Source organism: Falco punctatus (genome assembly GCF_963210335.1).
Source record: "Falco punctatus genome assembly, chromosome: 15".
In the NCBI taxonomy this organism is placed as follows: Eukaryota; Metazoa; Chordata; class Aves; order Falconiformes; family Falconidae; genus Falco; species Falco punctatus.
This window is the reverse complement of record NC_137595.1, coordinates 20750212-20767826: the sequence shown is the minus strand read 5'-3', so window position 1 is coordinate 20767826 and position 17615 is coordinate 20750212. Positions and strand designations below refer to the sequence as shown.

Genomic DNA, 17615 nt, shown 5'->3' with positions numbered 1-17615 from the left:
ACTGAAGACACAAACTCCGTAAAACACAGACAGCTCGTAACACCTGAAGATGACAAATGTTCAGAAGCTAAGGAAGCAACAGCCAGAAACAATAAATCTGTGAGAGAGATACTGGAGATCTTCATCTAACTATGGCGTTGGTACCACTAAGCCACATTTCTCTTATGCAACTGGTCAACATATTTACACGGAGAAATAAAAGATATTTGAAAGGAATGGCAGATTCAGAAGTAATCCTTCAATCAACACATACTGGGAATTGAAACGTCACATAAAGATGAACCGCATCACCAGGAGCTCCAGGAGGATCTCACAGAGTAAAGAGAAGAAATGTCCTACGCAAAGGACATGTCTGGCTAGCGAGAAACTCCTCGCCATTTCAGCATCGCTAGGATAATAATTAATTCACTACTTTGCTCCCTTATGAAATCCATAAAATAATCTGCTGCAGCGCGTATGAGCCCAGATTCACATTCTGCATGTTCTACACACTGTTTTAAAGTAGTCTAATTTTCTTTCATTATCTTTCTCCCAGCGGGAAGGGGATCAGAATTTGCCATGCATCAGCATATAACATCACTTTTCTACAGAGTTTAACAAAATGCCTTCTCTCCTTTCAGATGATGAATACTTAATCTGCTTAGGCTATATTAAGCACAGATGATACAGAATGAAATCAGAAGCAAGAGTCCGTAACGGGACAGCCAAGACCACCTGCAGAGGAGACCAATAATCCTGCCAACTTCAGGAAAGTACAGAGCACACAACACTTCTAACGCAAACAACTATTTCAAATCCGTTCACTTTGGACTGGATAGAGACTTGTAAAAACAGTTAGCAGCTTTGTAACTGTTCAAGGTGACACTCACCTTTATAAATAGGAGGCTTCTCTTTGTCAGTTTTCTCCCTGTTGGCCAGCTCCAGAAAATCTTCTATCAAATCCAGAGATATTAGGGACTGGCTAAACACTAGGCTGAAAACAGAAATGGGAACACAAAATTCACCTCCGTGGTTATTTTAATCACTCCATTGCTTTATTTTACTTCCCTCCTCATTCTGGTAGTACCTTTGAAACAGCCCTTCTAGACCAGAGGAAGACTCTCATGGAGTAAATGCATGTATGGGAAAACTCACTGATAAAAATCAAAGTAGCATGGACATTTGCTGATAAGAACTGAGCTACAGCATTATGAAGACTGAATGAAGAACACTGTCAGACTAACATATTTATACAGTCATTAACAATACTTCTAGAACCAACTTACACTTTGTCTCCAAGCTCCTCTGCCATTCGAAGAATTTCAAAGAGAAGCACCATTTTCCCAGAATGTTCTAACACTTCAGCATCTGCATCAGTGACAAAATCTTTGTACCAATCTGGTGCTGGGCTACCAGGATTGGAAGAGGATGCAGCTTGGCCTATAAAAAAGAAAGTAAAAAAAATGTTTAAAACATAAAGGCAGTGGTCTCCATTTAAACGCTCTGAAATGTCTGAACTACAGAATTCTTTCCTCATTATTAGGCTTAACTGGCATGAAAAGAGTTAAATAGACAAAGAACAAATAGTGTTTGTTCTATTAGCAGTTACCAATAGCAGAAGTTATCAGTAAGTCACAAATCCCCTTTTTGTGCTGCAGGATATTTGGACAAATAGTTCCACCATCTCCATCGCTACCCCGAGAGTATTTATTGACAGGTCTGTTTCCAAGTATGCGTCTTTGAAAACTCACGCATAAATGTTACAGCCACTGAAAAGAAGCTTTCCATAAAGAGAATAACTTTGGATCTCAAACATCTGAAATTGTTGGAAAAAGAGAGTGGTCTTTTGGGTTACCTAGTTTATCTAGCAAGGTAAACTCTCTGGAAGTAAGTTTCCAATTACTATTGTACAGGTGTTTAACACGAAACCTGTAAACCATCTCCTCTTACTTCTGTTAGGCTCAGATTTAGGATTTTTTTCCCCTAAGCTAAATTAGAAGACAACATTAGCATATAGGAAAAAGAAAAACACCCCACTCCCCTCCAGCTTTTACATTAATTCACAACAGAGGGATAAAACAAATTCTACCATCACATTCTGCCTTCTAAAAAGTTCTTTAAGGAAGTTTCTTGTCTGCATATCTGCTAACACATTATTACACTAATAAAACCGGTAAAATACATACATGGGAAGAATCCTATTTTTAACACATTACTATCTTACGAATTATTTTGATAATTTTACTTAACCCCTTAAAAATATAGAAGTACTAGAACAAATATCAAAATTCAGTTATATATTAAAATAACCATGCATCTAGCAAAAAAAGTCTGTTGGGGTCTGTGTCACCCACTCAAGTGTCAGATGCAGACCATGCTCATCTTTAATGATGCTCCCATTATGTTTATTCTGAATTCACCCAGAAGAAAGCATGGATTAAGCATTATAATCAGAACCAGAAAGGCTGCCAAGAACCATGAATTATTTTGATTAACATCACTTAATTTCTTTTATGATATTGCCATGACCTTCAATTTAACCTCCTTTGCATTACAGTGATAAAAAGTAATGAATTTACAATTTTTCTTTTTTCACATAAAAACTTTGATCTACCCAAATATTTACTTACATAGTAGCAGAATTCTATCTTATGAACAATTCAAAACATCTATGTTTCAGACTATGCACCACAGATCAATCCTGACACGCCAGTAATTTTCATGTGCAAGATGGGATCTCCACAGAACTCATATCTGAGCCTTCATACAAGCTTTTAAAGAATGTATTTTTCAATACAAAGAACAAAGAAGGTAACCAAGTAAGAGACCTGGATGTGCTGTGGGAAAACCCTACACACAGCACTTATCTATTTTCACCTTCACCCCTAAACTTCGCAGAAGGGCCCCCGACAGCTGCAGTCAGAGTCTGCCCGCAAACCTCAGCTGGTGCAGCATCAAATGTTTGTTTAGAAATTCTGTACCTACATTAAATTAAACAAGGCTGCATGAAAGAGGTAAACATTTAAGCAACCCAGACAGAAACCCATCCTGCCTATAATGCAAGTAATTACCTTAATACATTTAATCTGTATGTGTATTTTACACACACACTCACACTCTTCCCCTTACCTGTTTACAATGTTTTGTCATTGGGATGGGGACCAAAAAAAATAATTCTCACCTTAACAGTTCCCAAAAAAATCATTTATTTAGGGAAAGTGATCAGACAGAATAAATGATGTAATCAGAAAACCAGCTCTATGATACTAGAGACAAGACAAAAGCTAGATTATTAAAGGAAAATCCAAAATTGAAATGCACAGATGTAAGTAGTCTGAATAACAATCTTAAAAAAGGTCTCGTATTCCTGCTACATTATATGCTTCCTCAACACCCATTTCAAATTCCAGGTGCAACAATGAATGACATATATATTTCTTGATTTTTCCATTACTCTTTCACCAATACACTTAAAAACAGCAGGTGAAAAGCAGCATAGTTCCTCTATTAACTTTGTATTGTTTTGTACTTGCAAATTAAAAAAGTAGTTCACTGTGCAGCTTTCCTGCCACAAGCACCCGGAGCTCTAAATTGATGCCCCTTTTTTTCCCCAGGGTATTATTAGAAGTAGTGGGAGCTGTAAGCATAGAAGCAGTTCATGGAATTAAGGAATCTGCCATTTTGCAACAAAGCAGAATTCCTGACAGCCCTCTCAAATCACCTTCTGCCAAAGGAATTGCTTTGTATTTTATGTACTTGTGTATTATACTCACCTTCTTCTGATTTTGTAACAGATGAAGGGTTGTTTACAAGTTCTTCTGTGTTTCCTTCTCCACCTCCACGAGATCTTGAATTCCAGACTTTAATTACTTCAACATCATTATCGCTGCCACTTCCGCTGGAGCTACACTCTTTCTTCACTTTTTTCCCCTTGGATTTTTTTTTCCTAGAAAGGTAACATTGTACACCCCATTATTTTTTAGAAATTCTACTGCTAGAGGATGTAAAAATTCTAAAAAATATGTAAAAATAGGAAGCATTTTTATGAAGAATATAAGAATATAAAAACAGTAAATATTCTACTGCTGGACGACATATTTAACAGATACACAAAAATAAAAAAATAACGTTCACTTCTATAGAAATGACTCAAGTTCTATGAGGGAAATGAATCCAACAATCAACAACAAATAAAAGCGCAATTACTTTGTATGATCATCAGAACTTAAGTTCATTGAAGTTTCATCGGAATCTGAAGCGATGAACTCATCCAGACTGTCTTCATCAAAATAGCCCTCAAAAGAGAAAAAACAGAAATTTTATTAAGTATTCTCATCCAGAAGCTTTTATTAAACCTTTAGCCATCTGCTCATTCTTCATTTAAACAATGGTAAGTTCTACAAAGGGTTGACCTTGCAAAATGTTTTAAGAATGACAACATACCCAGGAACAAAAATATGACAAAAACAGCAGCAAAATTACCCCACAGCAACAAAGATTTCCATTAATTTGACGAAACTTTACCTAGCATTTGGCATAGCTTCTTTGGAAAGTTCTCAATAGAGATTATTTTGATGTATCTAATTTACCTTATTTTCTTTGCTAATATAGTCCAGCTGCAAGCACCAAGGGTGAGTCCAGATTCTGCTCAACATCTGGAAATCCTGGAATAGTTTAGCTCCAGCTTTGCCTCTTCCACCTTCATTGCCACCACCTACACCTGACAATAAAGTTCAGGTTTTAGAATGAAACCTTGAAGTAGGTTTGCCACATACTGTTCCCCCTTTGAACAATCCGTTAGTACAGTACTGAGTGTTCTTTCCAGATGCACATCATATTGTAACATCTCTTGTAAAAGAGGTCAAATTACTGAGTCACAGGCATTTTTTTCCTAGTTAAAGTTGTCAAAATTAGATTTTCCCCTTTTTCTTGATAATGAAAAACACGATTACATTTTTACATAAAAGCACATTTCTCCCTGGTATAGGAATGAATCCAAATTCTCTTAAAAGGACAGTCATGTCTATTTAGGTTTTGTAAAAGCAGCCCAAGGTGGAAAACACGAAATACAATTCGCATTTAGGTTTCAATGAATTCAGCTTACTATTTTAAGCTGCCTTTATTTAATGACTTATAATGCTGCAGTATTCTGTTACAATAAACAATCTAAAAAAAGCCCAGGCTATTTTTTCATTGTCCAAGCACAAATTACTGCAAAGTAGTGCAACATTCAGAGAGTTAAATTTCTTTTTGTACTCTCAATTTCTCACTAAGCAGCACACTAACTTCAGGTGCTTGCAACACATTGTTTTCTGTATTGATCATATGCATCATTTAAGGCATGTATACCTGCAAGAAAATAGTATTTACTGCGCCACAATCATGAAATGTCTACAGCAAAACAGGCACAAAGCTTATCTAGTGCATTTCCTCAATGCACAAGACAATCCCAGCAAATGTCTACAAAGTGTAAGCATTTTAACAAATACTTAATCATACAACAGCTTCGAGTATCTTCCCATTGTGCTCCCATATGACTGGAAAATGGAATTGTAATGACAGAAATTCTTAGCTTCCACTTCCCCAAACCTAAGCTAAAAATCAGAGAAATTGGCTATTAACAAGTTTCAACTTAAAAAATCTCATAGATTTTTTAATTTCCTGTATTACAGAAGTGAAACAAATCATGTACCATTTTCATTAATTGAAGAAAAACCCTGGTAAAATTGCATCTAAAATGTGTACTTTAGTTTATGCCTGTTACAGTGCACAAAAAAATGTAATTTAAAAATTCAGAGAGAAGCAGCAATTCCCCTTCTATATTTATCTTCAGTAGCAAGACTCCCTTTTTTATTTAATGAAAATCAGAAAGCACGTAGTCTTCTTTTGAAATACAAAGGTAACGCAAAGAATTACTGTGGGCATCAGCAACCAATGCAGAGATTCACTCTAAAGACTTGAGCCATGCTTAGCTTAGACAGCTTTTTCTCCTCTGAAAGAGGCTGCCTGTCTTTCTCGCTTCCCCTCATCCTTCTCACACTGTCTCTGGCACTGACCCAAACTGGCAGGACACTAACCAAGACGAAGCCAGAGAATGTAGATGATGCTTCCCGCTAGGTTCAGAGAGTTTAAGCAGCCCACGAAGGGCCGGTAAGTTGTGCACCAGTGCGAGTCCTTTTGACAAAGGCAAACTTGGCTAAACTCAGGTCTGTTGAGCCCTTGAAATCTAGGCAGATTAAATAAACTCCCTGTTAGGCAGTGCATTTTCTTACAGTTAGTTACACATACAATGCTAATAAATTAATGGCTCCGACAATGTAGCAAATTTGAAGCTCACTGTAACAGGCTTTTTGCCAGAGCAAACCTTTTCCTTCACTTTAACACTGAACTAGGGGCAGCCTCCTCTTATCTGCTGCCTGCTGTATGAAAAAAAGGTAGCACTGAAAGCCATTGTATGTAAAGACTTCCATAAAGAGTAAACCAGTGGTAAACATACAGCGCTAGCTCTTACGCTAATCAACGATCTGTGAAAGATTTACACTGCCATCTAAAAGCATGGCACACCAACAAAGCCAGCATCGGGGGAGAGAGAAATTACAAAACCAGCCCCACTCTGCATTGGAAATTGGCCAAAAATAACCTACCAACCTACCCTAAGCATTGTGATTAAAAAGTTCCTATGAAGAGCTTCCTATAAAGATTTAACCTAAATCATTTAGATGCATGCCTGTAAAGTAAATAGCTAACGCTTATCACTTTTAAGCTACTAGCTTTTGGAAGGCATTCAGCATGACGAAGAAATAAATAGAACACAAATAACCTGCTTTTCAGAACACTGATATAAAGTAAGATATAGATAAAAGATAAAAATACCAGACTGCAGTACAGAACTGATTAGGAATCAGCGCTACACAAAGATTTGGGCTTGTTTACATACTGTTTTGAAGTACTATTAATGTAAGAAGGGTGTGTGCGTTTGTTTCAGTCACTTTATATTTTTTTTAAATAAAACAGCAAGTTTCTACTCCTTTAGGATAAAAGGGCAAAGAGGGAAGCTGGCATTTAGGCATCCAGTTACTACTGAAGGTATCAGTAGAACTGAAATTACTTCACTGCTCCTTCAGAACTCCTTACTTCTGTAACTTAACCGAAGAAAGGGAACAGACAACAGAACTGTGGAAATGAAGTCTTGCTAGCAGTTATCTAGGAGATCACAAACTGCACTATCCAGAATCTGAAGTCACTAAGACAACACAGTGAATTTAATATTGCTATAAATGATAGGTTAATTTGAGATACAAATCATCTTTCTTGTAATTAAAACTTGGGAGAGTAACCAGAATAGAAAAATATAGATTAAAAATATATATATAATAACAATCCATCAGCAACAGACAGGCACTTTAAGACAGGTGGCTTAGCAAGTGCAAAAAAACCCCCACAAACCGGCACAGACTACGTAGTACATTTTGTAATCACTGCAAAAAGCAATTACACACTTCAAGATTTAGACAAAAACCTATCAGCAGTGCCTTAAACATTCTTGACTATGGAATTCAACCCCTGATCATTAGGTCAATTATTACAGATGGTATTTCAAAAAACAAAACCAAACAGAGTTATTACTCTAGAACCCAAGAACTTCTGCTGAGCCATTTGGCTGATGAAGCACAGTGGTACAGAAAACCTAGCTAAGAGTTCCTTGAGATTACCATTCTAATGGTCTAAGTGGTACATATGTGTGTATCATTTAGAGGTGTTGATATTCCAGCACTTTGATACACTAAAATTACAAGTTACCGTAACAGCACACCAGCCCACAGTAACATATTCTGGGCTTGTGGTTTTTCCTTATACACCTTTTCAATTAAACAAATTTACATCTTGTTGGGAAGATGTAAATCCCCAAGACAGAAGAGTCAAAACCCCACTGAAAGCAAATGAAGCACAGCCATTATGAAAACCAGACTTTTGGGTTTTGAGAACAAAAGGAGAGAGTTCCACAAAGAGCCGATATTTGCAAATCACAGCTTCGGTTAGCATAATGACAAAAGGCTATTACAAGGCGGCAGCAATGCTTTCACCAGTACATCTCAATTTTGCATTCTCTCCCTCCAGTCTTACAGTCATTATCTTGTTTCTTGGAAGAGGAAGACAGTAGATCAATTAGATTTTATGTTTAGAAAAGGAAAAAAAGAGAGATGAACCAAAACCTGAAGCTGTGTATAGTCAAGAGATGCAAATATTATTTCTCAAATAAGTATTTTTATGTGCAACCAAATGTTTTGCTATAATTCAAATTTCAGAGCTAAGGAAAATCTTACAGGAAGCAGAAAAATACATCTGTAGAGCCAATAATACATCCAAAAAACCCCAGCCTACTGACTGTGGCAAGAAGCCCATCAATCTTGTTACCCGAGAGAACTGCAGGCACATACCTGTCAAATGATCCAAGTAGTACTGGTAGAGTTTGCACTGAATAGGTGTCATTCGAACTTCTAGAACATACTCGTATTTCGGTGGGAGGAACTTTGTTAAAGCTGTGTAATCCTTCCTCTGTAATTTTACAAACAGTACTTCAGTCACATAAACATGAAAACAACTACTGAGAGCTTAAGAACTTCTGGCATCTTAAAGGAGGAAGCACCACGCATAAATTACAAAGATTCAGATACTTTCCAACCACAAAGGGGGAAAAAATAGCCCACTAAATACAATCCAACTACAGGCACTGTCTGCAGAAGCCGATGTACCTAGTAAATGCGGTTGTCTGGCCAAAACTCTATGACCTGTTAACCCCATGTCCCAGTTCCAAGTCCTTGCAAAGTCAACTGCAACTTCAGTAGCTGCTCTGGTAAATACTTCTGCGGTTTTTTAAAAAATATTAAACCATTTTTTTGTGAAAGTGTGGGTAAGTCAAGCAACTGCTATCAGTGTTTGTATCGCACACGAACTCACTCAGGTTAACTTTTCTGGTTTAGAGTACAGAGTACATGGTTTCTGAACACTTGCTTGGGGCAATGCAAAATTCTGTTTTCATTTTTTTGACTCTGAATGCTAGTCTGCTTTTCTCCACCTACTCCTTCGTTCAAATGCTGAACAGTTTATTGACTCTGACCGAGAGACCTTTGCACGTTTAGGAGTTAAGTGACCTTCATCAGAGCTAACCTGCCTGTGCTATGCTGCACAAACTCCTTAGCTGCGGGATAACCTCAGCCAGTCGCTGCAACAGAGGAGCCTGCAGGCAGCTCCCACTTGATACCGACGATTACACCACCTGCATGGCCTTGCTGTTATCTAGAAGTGCAAGAAGGTCTCATGAGAACATCCTTTAGGAACAGAGTTGTTTTCTTCTAAAGAAACTATGTAATAGCTCGAATGAGCAAAAGAAAGAGCTGCTCCCTACGGACAGGATCTGATCTGCACAGAGTGCTGTGAGAAATTCCATCTGGGCTTTGTCAGGGTGGCCAGCACTTGAAGGCATGTAAGATGTGCTTGCAATTTACATTCCTCTTCTCGTTCCGTATTTTGGTTTGCATTCCTGTACTGCTGTATAGATGCATAGAATTAAGTATGCTATCCTCTCACTACAGGCCCTTTTCCAGCTTTATACACTGCCATAAACCTCTTTATTTCGCTGCTTGTGGGACTATCCCGCTATGACCATTTCGGACAGCTCGAGCCCACTTGGACTATTTAATCAACTACCAACAACTGCACAGCCAGGAGGTGGCAGTCAGTGCCTACAGTGTCACACCTTCCATCAGGCTGCCTGTGCCTGGGTTTATAAAGCAGAAGAGCAGTAGCATCATGCTGATAGTACACAAGTGCAATACCACAGCAGGTTAACTGGAGAGCAAGGAATCCAGCTCTCATTCCAGAAAGCTAGGGAGTTTTCATTTGGTTTTACATCCAAGGTCTTTAAGGTAACAAGTGCTTCACCCTTTTGAATTAATCTTGTTTCTCTCCTCTTCCCCATTGTTCTGATTCTCACAAATCAGAAAAAACATGAATTCAGAAAGAACCAAGTGACAAACTACAGATCATCAAGAACTTTCTGGGTGGCTTTTAAGGCAATTGAGGTTTTAAATGTGTATTTTTTAAACGTGTATAAGGAATTAAAAGAGTATTTCAAAGCAGCTGCTGTCCTACTCTACCATGTAGTTTTCTAGTCTCCTAGCAGGAAAACAGCTAGATTCTCTAATACACACATATGTCCTGCTTAGCATACACTGACATTTGGGTAAAAGCTATGAAACTTTTCTGAGTTTTTCTAGTCACAACAAATAACATAAAGGTCTAGAAATTAGTGGAAATATTTAAGCAATAGCTGCATTCGATGGAGCTTTCAAACAGCAAGATAACAGACCTTTGAGTGCTTTTATCAGAATGAGGTGAAACAACTCCTCCCCCCCCCGCAGCTAATCCAAGTCATTAGTTATAGTAAAGCCGCTCTTACCTGAACACATCCAGCTAACATCTCATAGAGAATATGTGCACGCTTCTTCATTACTCTGACATCTACCAGAGTAGAGTCTGCACACTGACCATTCTGAATTGGATTTATAAATCTATTTCGGAATTCCTTGATTGAACCGAGCAAATTCTCCTTAATAAAGTTAACCATGCAGTGATCTAAGACAAAAAGATCAGACTTGAGTGGTTCAAAATGGAAAGTACAGTACTGGGATTAATTCTAACAGAAAATAAATGCATCTTATTTAAGAACTTTCTGCTGAGAAAAAAAACCCAAACCACCTCAAAATCTTCCAGAAAGGGCATCTTAAATTGACACATACTTCAGGCACAGAGGTAACTTCTAAATTTAATGTCTGATTTTAAACTACCTCATCATGTTTATTACACAAAGGTTGAAAGCTGCTGTACACCAAAGCAATATTACAAAAGAATCGTATTTCCAAGTATGACTTTAAATAGATTGAAAAGCATATTAATCAACAGGAAAAAAACCTATTACAGCATATTCACAAACCGGAGCTACTGTTAGAAGCTAGTTTAGAATCAAATTCCCAAGACAGTAACATAAATCACTGTTTAGTGAGTGCACTAAGAACACTGCTCTACAGTGCTTTAAAACAATTTAAATTGATGCTGCTGTAAGACCCGGTCCACCCATTTCCCCTCTGAACATTCCCTCCCTTCCCCTTTTGACATGCTGAGACTCATCTCATCCTTTGATTAGCCAGATCAAGGAACTAAACTGCCAGAAAGCTATTCACTCCTGCATTGCTGGTTTTCTGATACTCCTTATACAGGCTCCCTGAGGAATCAGATATATGTATGGCCACATCAAGGGAAAGATGGAGGAGAGGCCACCTTCCCAACAGCTTCATTTTAATTTGGCTTAAACCATCATGGAGCCACATCTTGACACAATGACTTAAAATGCAAAATACAAAACCAGATCGTTAGGGTTTTTTCAGACAGAGAAATGTAACAAACAGCTTCACTGTATCAAATTATTTTCTTCTAATCAAGCTAAATCCATCTATATATTGCTGAAAGGCAAAAGTATATTTAAGGAAATAAACACTTAAACCAGACAAGTACTCACATTCTATAAGATTATTTTGCAGTGGTGTTCCTGTAAGGATTATTCTTCTCCTAGATCGAATAGAATTCATTGCCTTAGAAACAGCAGATGCTTCATTTTTTAGTATGTGCCCTTCATCACAAACAACAAAGTCAGGGCCTAGAAAGAAATAACATTAGATCTCTTCCATCTTTTACAACCACAAAGAATCTGGCAGCCTAAAGAATGAAAAATTTGTTCTATTAGTTTTATGAAGTGGGGTTTTTTAACTTTTGTGTGTGTGTTTTGTGGTGGGTTTTTTTTAGCTCAGTTAAGGTTCTCATTCAACATTTGCACAAGCATTCACAGTAGCCATTCTGGTAAACTACAGGCTGCTGCTTGTAAAGTCTTCACGGGAAGGATTATTTTTTTTTATATATATATATATATATATATTCATATTCTTATAAAAATTATCTATCCATGCAGCTAGCGTGTGCATGTCTACATTTCCATTCACCCTGTAAAAACCTCATAAAACTGTGCCTTAAATGCAGCTCAGGCTGCCATCTACTGGTGTTCGCTCAATTCTAAAGAAAACCAAAAATCAGATAACCAGTAATTTTTCATTAAGGCAAGAAGTCAGTATCAATAGGGGTAAACAGTGCAATCAGTCTTACCTAAGATAAGACACAATCAAATCTGATCTGAATCACAGACAAGTGAATACCAGCTTGCAGCTGAAAAGTCACCATAGAAATCTCCTCAGCTTCCTTCCGGAAGATAAACCCAAAGATTACAGACTGTTATTTTAGGTGTTATTTAGGCACAAGGAATGTCAAAAGCACAGCACAATACATTTCCACAGTACACAACGCAAACTCTTCTGTATTTTTAAGTGTTACAATTTGGGGTTTAAGATAAATAATAGCAAACTTGGCAGAACAGACTTACACATCCTAATGCTTTTCAGATTTAGGGCAATTTCTGGTACCTTTTTCCTTGAAAGGAGAAGTGTAAGGATCCAACTAGTAACTCTGAATGAATGCTTTACTAGATCTAAACTCTATCTCAATTCTAGTACTATAAACCATGAATGAAGTCAGCTGAAGTCAAGTTTATGTACCTTTGAAAAACACTATACAAAGCCATCAGCTGGGTTCATCCATTCAGCTCTAAAAAGGCTGATACTTGAGGTGTCAAAGGAGTATTTATCAGCATGGACAATCTCACCTTTTATAACTTAGAACAGTTTTCCTCAGACTAACTTTAAACTGCCTTGTAAAGAAGGAAGTTCACTCTAGACAATGATCAACAGAGTATCAATTACACCTCTGACCACTTGCATGACCTAATGCCAGTGCCGGTCATCTTCATCGTGCCATGCTAAGTGTCAAAGTGATATGCATCTTATATGCTAACAGAAAAGGAATCCAGAATTCTCCCAAGCAGAAAACCAATGTCTTTAACCAAGTCTAGAAGACAATTATTGAAGTCCACATATGAATTCTAAACACACTTAGACTTATCCAAGCCTATGTATTTCTGAGTTTTCACACCTGCCAAAGAAACATTGCCCCACAGTATGTCACAGTTTTTGTACCTTCCCTAGTTTTGACAGCATGCAAAACACTGAGTGGCTATACACAAAGCCTTCCTTTAATTTTAGGTAAACACCTCTTAATAGTGACAGAGCCTTCTCTAGTCCTTGTCCTAGTATCTCCTGAAGAGCAAGGATCTCACAAGTTCACCCAGCGCGCAGTACTACTGAGATGGTTTGGAGCAGTTTTCTAGAACTGCAGCACTGGCAAGGATTTGCAACATCTCCCCACCAGATGTGACAGCTTGCACATTAATACATCATTCTCAGAAATAGATTTGGTCTAGTACATTATGTTTACAACTGGAATCAAAGTACATTAGAGAAGGACAATGAAGTCTTAATAATAGACAGCAATCAAAATTGTGCAGATATCCCAGAAATCAATTTCAGTGAAGACTGTGAACATGAACTGGTTAGTTAAAAAAAAACAAACCAAAAATCCACCTGAAAAGCTGCTGTTTAGAGTAAGCAAATGATAGTAAAATATGAATAAACTACCTTTGTAAAATTTTTCATGGTTTGTTTGGCAGGCATGTAGCATTGGTATCTTGAACTAACATCTCGGCTACAATTCAGTGGCAGGGATTTTCATAAATTTTTTTGTTTTTTCCTTGTTCTTAAAAAACATAAATGCAATTCATTATGGACAGAACATTTCTTATATTCGAAAGGAATGTAAAGCTTAAAGGGACCTCAAGGGATCATTTAGTCTACTTCACCTGAGATCAGAGTTATAAGAAAGGGACCTATCCTCCTGGACAGAAATAGGAAACTCCATGACCTCTCTCTCTTGCTAAAACACAGTGCAATACCTAATTTAAATGATCTCTGCTGCAAATCAGAGTAAGTTCTGCCCTTTCCTTTCTCCAACTGATGAAAAACCAACTGATAACAGTCCTTTCAGTAACCAGCCCTTACATGGTGGAAAATGTCAGCTTAGTTGTCTGACTTCTAGGCTGAAAAACTTTAGTCTTTCAATCTGTCCTCAAAGATCACAGTCTTCATCTTCTTAACCTTCTTACTGTACTTACACTTGTTAATATATTGATATACATTAAAAATACTCAGTGATAGATACATAGATATACACACGGTTCTCCTCCTCCTCTGAAGTCTACAAGAACTTGTCTGCTTTATACAACTGCCAATTAAAGAGCAGTTTCCAAGTTAAACAGTAATGGAATTTTTATTAGTAGCAGCAAGCAAAAAAAAATATAGTTATTAAAATGCTGCGAGCAAAGCACAACAGCTATCAATAAACACAACAGCATTTCATCAGCTGCACAAGGCATTATGGGAAACCATTTGTTGCTCTCCATGCATATATAATCCTGCTATTATTTCACATAGCAGAGCTAGTTAATTAATGAAATCACTCCTCCACCCATAAACTTTGGCTAAACCTTCCCTCTCTGGTCCCCTCTTCCGTAGAGTATACAGTGCAATACAAGCTTCTACTATAGAATACATCTACCCTAGCAGTATTCATTTTAACCAGACACATATCATTAAATTATCGCTCAAATACCGAATTTGCAACTTTTTAAATTAAAAATGCTCCCAGAGGAACCGGGTTTCCTATTTACAGTCACAGCAGTAAGCCAGCATACAGCTTCACAACTCTTACTGTCAGCCTGTTATACTGCCAGTGCTGTGATTCACGAAGACAGCAAGAAACAAATGATGGTCATTGCAAAATACTTCTCATCAATTTAGCGAATCCAAACGTCTCCAAAAACTAATGGGTAACAACAGATGAACATGTCTGTCTTTTTGTAATTAGTTAAAATAAGGAAAGATGGGAAGCAACACGAAAATAATTACAGAGTTATCTTAACGTTAGTTTTCCTAACGGTCTGATACCATCCTACCAACCAACTAGTCCAAGAAGAGAGTAGAAGAGAGTAACAGGTTCACAGGGAATTATCCAATTCAACGTTCAATGTGCTGCAGTTTCTGAACCTGATTAAATCTACAAAAGTCAATAACCTAATGACAAACACTGCTCTATCCTGAGTCCTAAGCTGTCTAAAGATGTCTGGAAGTATAGCAGAACCACACCTCTAAGGAGGATGTAAAAACCAAGAGATTGACAAGAGATGGGACAGGGAAGGTTACACACATCACTGTCTCCTCCATAAAATCACGTGCTCAACAGGCCACCTCACTCCACAGCCCAGTATTTTTGAAGTTACATAAATAACAATCCACAAAGGAAGGGACAATACTACTAAAAAGACACGTGGTAACAACCCCTATGTTTAGCTTCCCTTACACTTTTCACAAGGAATAAACACCATAAAAATCCATCACTGTAAAAGCGTATAACATTTTATTTCATCGTTGCACCAGAACATGACCTGCTGAATACAAAGCTACTCCCCTGTCACTGCTACTTCAAGACAGCAGTTCACACCTTTTCTTCTCTAGTTTTAACTTAGCAATTTTCTCAACAACTGCAACATCCTGAGCAAACCAGGTACAAAATAAGACGGACAGCAGTGTTCTCCCCACCCCGCTCTTTAATTTTTTTTTATTACTTTTAGTAACTGCCACATTAATAGAAGGAGTCAGAAAACCCACTGGCAAGAAGCGTGTTTTCTTAATTGATTAAATAATGTATGCAGGTTCAACATGATCACAAAAATAGTTTATCAGCTACTGTACTGACTACTGTACAGCTACTGACTCCACAGCAATTATACGATTTAGTCAAACTGGCAGAAAAATTAATGTTTTAGCTGCTCAGACAGGCTTTCTGCAGAGCTGGAGATGCCAATTCCAACTGGACAATGCCAACAATCACAAAGTTATTTTTCCCATTAGAAGAATCCCTTTTGTCTAACAGAACAAAATCCACAGCCCTATTATTTGAGACTTCACAAAATCAAGCTCACCAAGTACAATTACAAACCAGACCAATGCTGCATTTCAATCAGATTAAAAAAAAAAAAAAAAGAAAAAAACAAAGAAAAGAGTATCAGCCACACACTTGTCAAGAAACCTGAAGCCCAGCCCAGTAAATAAAACCCAAGAAAACCTATCTCCAGAATCAAAGAAGCCATTTACCCTACCTACTGTATCAGCATTCCTAATTTAAAGAGAAATACCAAGTTACAGCAAAGGTGCCTTCTAAAAACAGTTTTTGAGGTTTACTGCACACTGTATAAACATAACTTGTTTTCAGAGATCAATTGCCAATTCAGAATTTGTAGGGAAATTTTGCTATTTTGGTGAAACTTGCTAATCCTAGTATTTTTAGTTCTTTTTAGTGACCACCTGACAGACTGGTTATATCAGCTTGGAATATTTTCAAGTGCTTACTTTTCAAGTTCACTCAGTTCAGCTGCCCTTAAACCAGACATCCGTTTCTTTAAGACTGAAAAATTAATCAAGTGTTTTATCTGCAATCGATTCAATTAGCACTTAATTAACACTTGTTTGTTCACACTTCTAAAGTACATTCTCAACTGTTTTCCATGCGTAGTTGCTTCCTCAACAACACATTTCTATCAAGGATAAAGCAGCTTGTGGCTGCAACAAATCAGCAGATTAAAATAATGTTAGGTTCCAGAGTCACTTCAAATCACCTCGCAAAGAAAGCAATGCTAGCTGTCATTTCTGTCTTTGATCTAATAGAAAAGACTGTTACAGAAGTCTGTTTACAAAAGCAGATGGGGTAGTTTCTGAAGAACCATTCCTGTATCTCAACAAAAGCCAACAAAGAAAATGTGATAAATCTTACCAACGTTATTGTTTAAAATCATTTGCCCAACAGATTTCCATTTGCAAGATTACTCAGCTCATATACATAAACTAGGAAGTACAATATATATAATGCATACCTTAATTTTCACTTACCTGGATCAACTAAAGCTTTATTAAATATTTCTTTAAGTTTTCGACTCTTCACGTTCCTGCCTTGTGCAAGGTTACGATACATCTCATAGCCTATTATCATCACACCTCCTTCATCTTGCCAACGCTGGAGCATATAGCCTCTCTCTTGAGGGCGTTTCACAGTTGCTAGTTCACAAACCTTTCAAAGGGGGAAAAATATGCTTGAACTTCTCTTAAAATACTGAAGTACTGGGGTAACTTTTAAATGCCTAAGGCTTATTAATACAAGTAGATTTTTCACAGACTTAAAGTACATTCCTTAGCCTGTATTTTGAGTGGTGGAGCTTCCTAATTATGTAAACCGTTCAGTTATTTTGTTTTCAAATACTTGTTTAAGTCTTATACCTCCAGTTTTTTGTCATCTTCTAAATCTTCTTGCCATTTTTCAAACTCATTCAACCAGTTCAAGGCAGTGTTTAGTGGACACACTACCAGAGCTGTCCGAAAATCCAGCTTGTCACACAGCAAGACTGTGTGAAGAAAGCTTACTACCTGTGAGAGAAAAAACAGACAAAATGCCAAATAAAACACTGAGTATTAAACAGTAGCAAAGAAATAGACAAGTATATTCACAGATAGAACTTACCAACAACAGTCTTG

The 17615-nt window shown here is 37.3% G+C and overlaps 1 protein-coding gene across 4 annotated transcripts in view; it reads right to left on the bottom strand.

Annotated features, from left to right (window-relative positions):
* The window catches only part of ATRX (ATRX chromatin remodeler), an 86467-nt gene that overhangs the window by 19382 nt on the left and 49470 nt on the right, over positions 1-17615 (bottom strand). For all 4 annotated transcript variants that reach the window (XM_080365397.1, XM_080365398.1, XM_080365399.1 and 1 more), the window contains 10 exons: positions 17361-17507; positions 16977-17154; positions 11555-11692; positions 10439-10614; positions 8418-8535; positions 4569-4699; positions 4186-4274; positions 3753-3925; positions 1266-1419; positions 870-973 (listed from right to left, as the gene is read on the bottom strand). In XM_080365397.1, coding sequence (XP_080221523.1) covers positions 870-973; positions 1266-1419; positions 3753-3925; positions 4186-4274; positions 4569-4699; positions 8418-8535; positions 10439-10614; positions 11555-11692; positions 16977-17154; positions 17361-17507 — 1408 coding nt within the window. The remainder of the gene's footprint in view (positions 1-869; positions 974-1265; positions 1420-3752; positions 3926-4185; positions 4275-4568; positions 4700-8417; positions 8536-10438; positions 10615-11554; positions 11693-16976; positions 17155-17360; positions 17508-17615) is intronic.